This window comes from Bison bison, unplaced genomic scaffold (assembly GCF_000754665.1).
Source record: "Bison bison bison isolate TAMUID 2011002044 unplaced genomic scaffold, Bison_UMD1.0 scf7180017864029, whole genome shotgun sequence".
Lineage (NCBI taxonomy): Eukaryota > Metazoa > Chordata > Mammalia > Artiodactyla > Bovidae > Bison > Bison bison.
In genome coordinates this window covers 1,628,312-1,631,021 of record NW_011494601.1, presented here as the reverse complement: position 1 = coordinate 1,631,021, position 2,710 = coordinate 1,628,312, and the positions used below count along the sequence as shown (strand labels likewise).

General features: G+C 46.2%; 1 protein-coding gene across 1 annotated transcript in view; it reads left to right on the top strand.

Moving 5' to 3' along the window:
• SH2D4B (SH2 domain containing 4B) overlaps positions 1-2,710 on the top strand; it is an 82,107-nt gene that overhangs the window by 53,451 nt on the left and 25,946 nt on the right. The window contains exon 5 of the mRNA XM_010834134.1: positions 1,536-1,752. Coding sequence (XP_010832436.1) covers positions 1,536-1,752 — 217 coding nt within the window. The remainder of the gene's footprint in view (positions 1-1,535; positions 1,753-2,710) is intronic.

Sequence of the window (2,710 nt, the reverse complement as noted above, 5' to 3'; positions counted from 1 at the left end):
GGATTCCTCCCTCTTCTTTCCCTGGAAAAACTCCTGTTGATCTTTCCAGACCCAGTGGGGTGCTCAGTCTCCTGTGGTGGCTCCTGACTCCCTCACAGACTGTGAGTGCTGCAGCCCCTAAACTCCAAGACTTGTTGAGTCTCTGTTCGCCATATGTTACAGATATTTATTTGTCTTATTCTCCCAGCTACGCTCTGACTGTCATGAGGGACCGGTCTCATCTTTGCTCTCTCTATATTCAGCCCAGAGCCTGGCAGGGTTAAATACTTAATGGGGTGCAGTCGTTCAAGCATATGTATCACCTGCTGACTGACGCATATGTATGCTAGGCACTGGAATGCAGCAATGAATAGACCAAAGAAAATTCCCCTCCCGCCACCCTGGCACTCTCAGTCTATGTGACCTCCACTTCTATAAATACTTTCTGAGGGACAGACTTCCCGCAGCCTTCCTCAGATCTGGGAGATGTTGTGTTTCGAGAATGGACTTTGACCGCTTGAAGAGGAGAAGCTCTTTCTTTAAGGATGAGGACCATTTGCCTTGTATCCTGCAAATGCCAAAAGAACACAGGTCTCTGGCATTGGTAGGTTGTAGTTGCATGCTATGCAGGTATTGGATGGACTTTGGAGTAGATTTGGACTTTGGGTAAGATTTTTCTTAAGGCTTGGGCCAAGGCAATCGCTGGACCTGTGCAATGAGAACACTGCCAGTTCCAAGACTTCTCTACAAAAGGACTGGATGGGGCCTGACTTGATGCAGTCAGACTACAAAATAATCAGTTTTAATTCTAGACCGTGCTTCAGAGGTCTTCCTCGCTCTGTGCACTTTCCCAGCTCCAGGACTTCCTTTTGAGTTTTAGAAGCAGCAACTTGCAGATGTCCAACCTGCCTAGAGAAATACGAAAAGACATGCTGGTGAAAGGGGCGTCATGGCAGATGTGGTGGCTCTGCGGTGACAGTTACTGAAGCACCTTCTTCCCGCCCTCCAACACACTCACCCACCAGCTGTCAAGGCCTCAGGAAACCAAAGAGAAAGGGAACCGGAACTGGGACTCCAGAGTTTCCCATAACTCATCCTCTGGTAGCAGGGAGTATGGGTCCCTGCCAGGCTTGCCCACTGACCCATCCAGGCAAAGCAATGTCCTTCTTGGGAACTCAGTTTCCACGTGAGTAACATGAGGAGGCATGAGTAACGGGATGGCCTTAAGGGCTCTTGGGGCTTTTTGTAGGAAATAGCAGGGGCTCTGGTACAGGATACACCTGATTTTATTTATATTTTTATTGATTTATTTTTTAAAATTTTGGCTCCACTGAGTCTTCATTGTGGCATGCAGGCCTTTTCTCTAGTTGGGGTGTGGGCTTAGTGGCTCCATGGCAGGTGGGATCTTAGTTCCCTGACCGGGGATCAGACTCCCATCCCCTGCACTGGAAGGCAGATTCTTAACCACTGGACCACCAGGGAAGTCCCTGAAAATACCCGATTTTAAAGCTTGCGAAGTGGGCACAGTGGTGAACATGCTCTCTCTTCCTTTCCAGTACGTCGATCCAAGGCGGCTGACGAGGAGAGGAGCCGCCGAGCCCAGCGCGCCCGGGACGAGTACCAGCGTCACTCGCTCCGCGCCATCCAGAAGGGCACCGTTGCCGGACTCAGCTCCAGGTTCCGAGAGCTCGGCCAGAGCCACGAGCAGGAGGCAAGACTCCACTACCACCTCCCAGGCCCGGGGCCGCTTTCACCCCTGGCCGTGCCTGGCAGGTGGGTCGTGGTGTTGTTTGAGACCTTTGATTATGGCCAACATGCCCTTAATAAGTAATCTTGTAGACATTAATTTTATACTCGGGCAACTATTATCTACAAGGGAGATTCCCCAAAGTGGGACCACTGGATTAAGGGCTACATGTATTTATAGTATTGATAGTTAAGGTCAATTTATCCTCCACAGAGATGGTACCAGTGAACACTCTTATTCTTTAGCCTTGCCAGCAGTATGTTGTCAGATTTTTGTTTTTTGTGAGAAATAACATCTCAGTGAAAGTTTAAACCTGCATTTATTCTTCTTCTTTTTTTTTTTTAAAAAAAACCTGCATTTCTATTTATGCATGAGGTGAAGTATTTTGTATATGTTTAAGGATTTTTGATATTTCCGTACCTGTCTCTTTCCTGCCTCTTCTTTGTGTTATTGGTCTTTTTGTCATCTATTTTTTTGTTTATTGCTATTCGGTCACTAAGTCGTGTCCAACTCTTTGCAACTCCATGGACTATGGCACACCAGGCTCCTCTGTCTTCCACTATGTCCCAGAGTTTGTTTAAATTCACGTCCACTGAGTCAGTGATGCTGTCTAACCATCTCATCATCTGCCATTCCCTTCTTTTGCCTTCAATCTTTCCCAGCATTAGGATCATTTCCAATGAATCAGCTCTTCACATCAGGTGGCCAAAATATTGGAGCTTCAGCTTCAGCAACAGCCCTTCCAATGAATATTCAAGGCTGATCTATTTTTAGGAACTCCTAAAATATAGGAGAAAAGATTCTCTTCTTTGTGATAAAACATTTTCCCCCCTGAATCTGTCGTTGGTCTTTTGACTTTTACGATAACGTTTTCTGTCGTGCAGGAATTTTTGATTTTTATGAGATCAGAGTTTCTTTTATGTTTACTGGATTTAGAGACATAGTTAGAAGTCTTCTTCCTCTTGTGCTTTTTTTTTTTTTTAA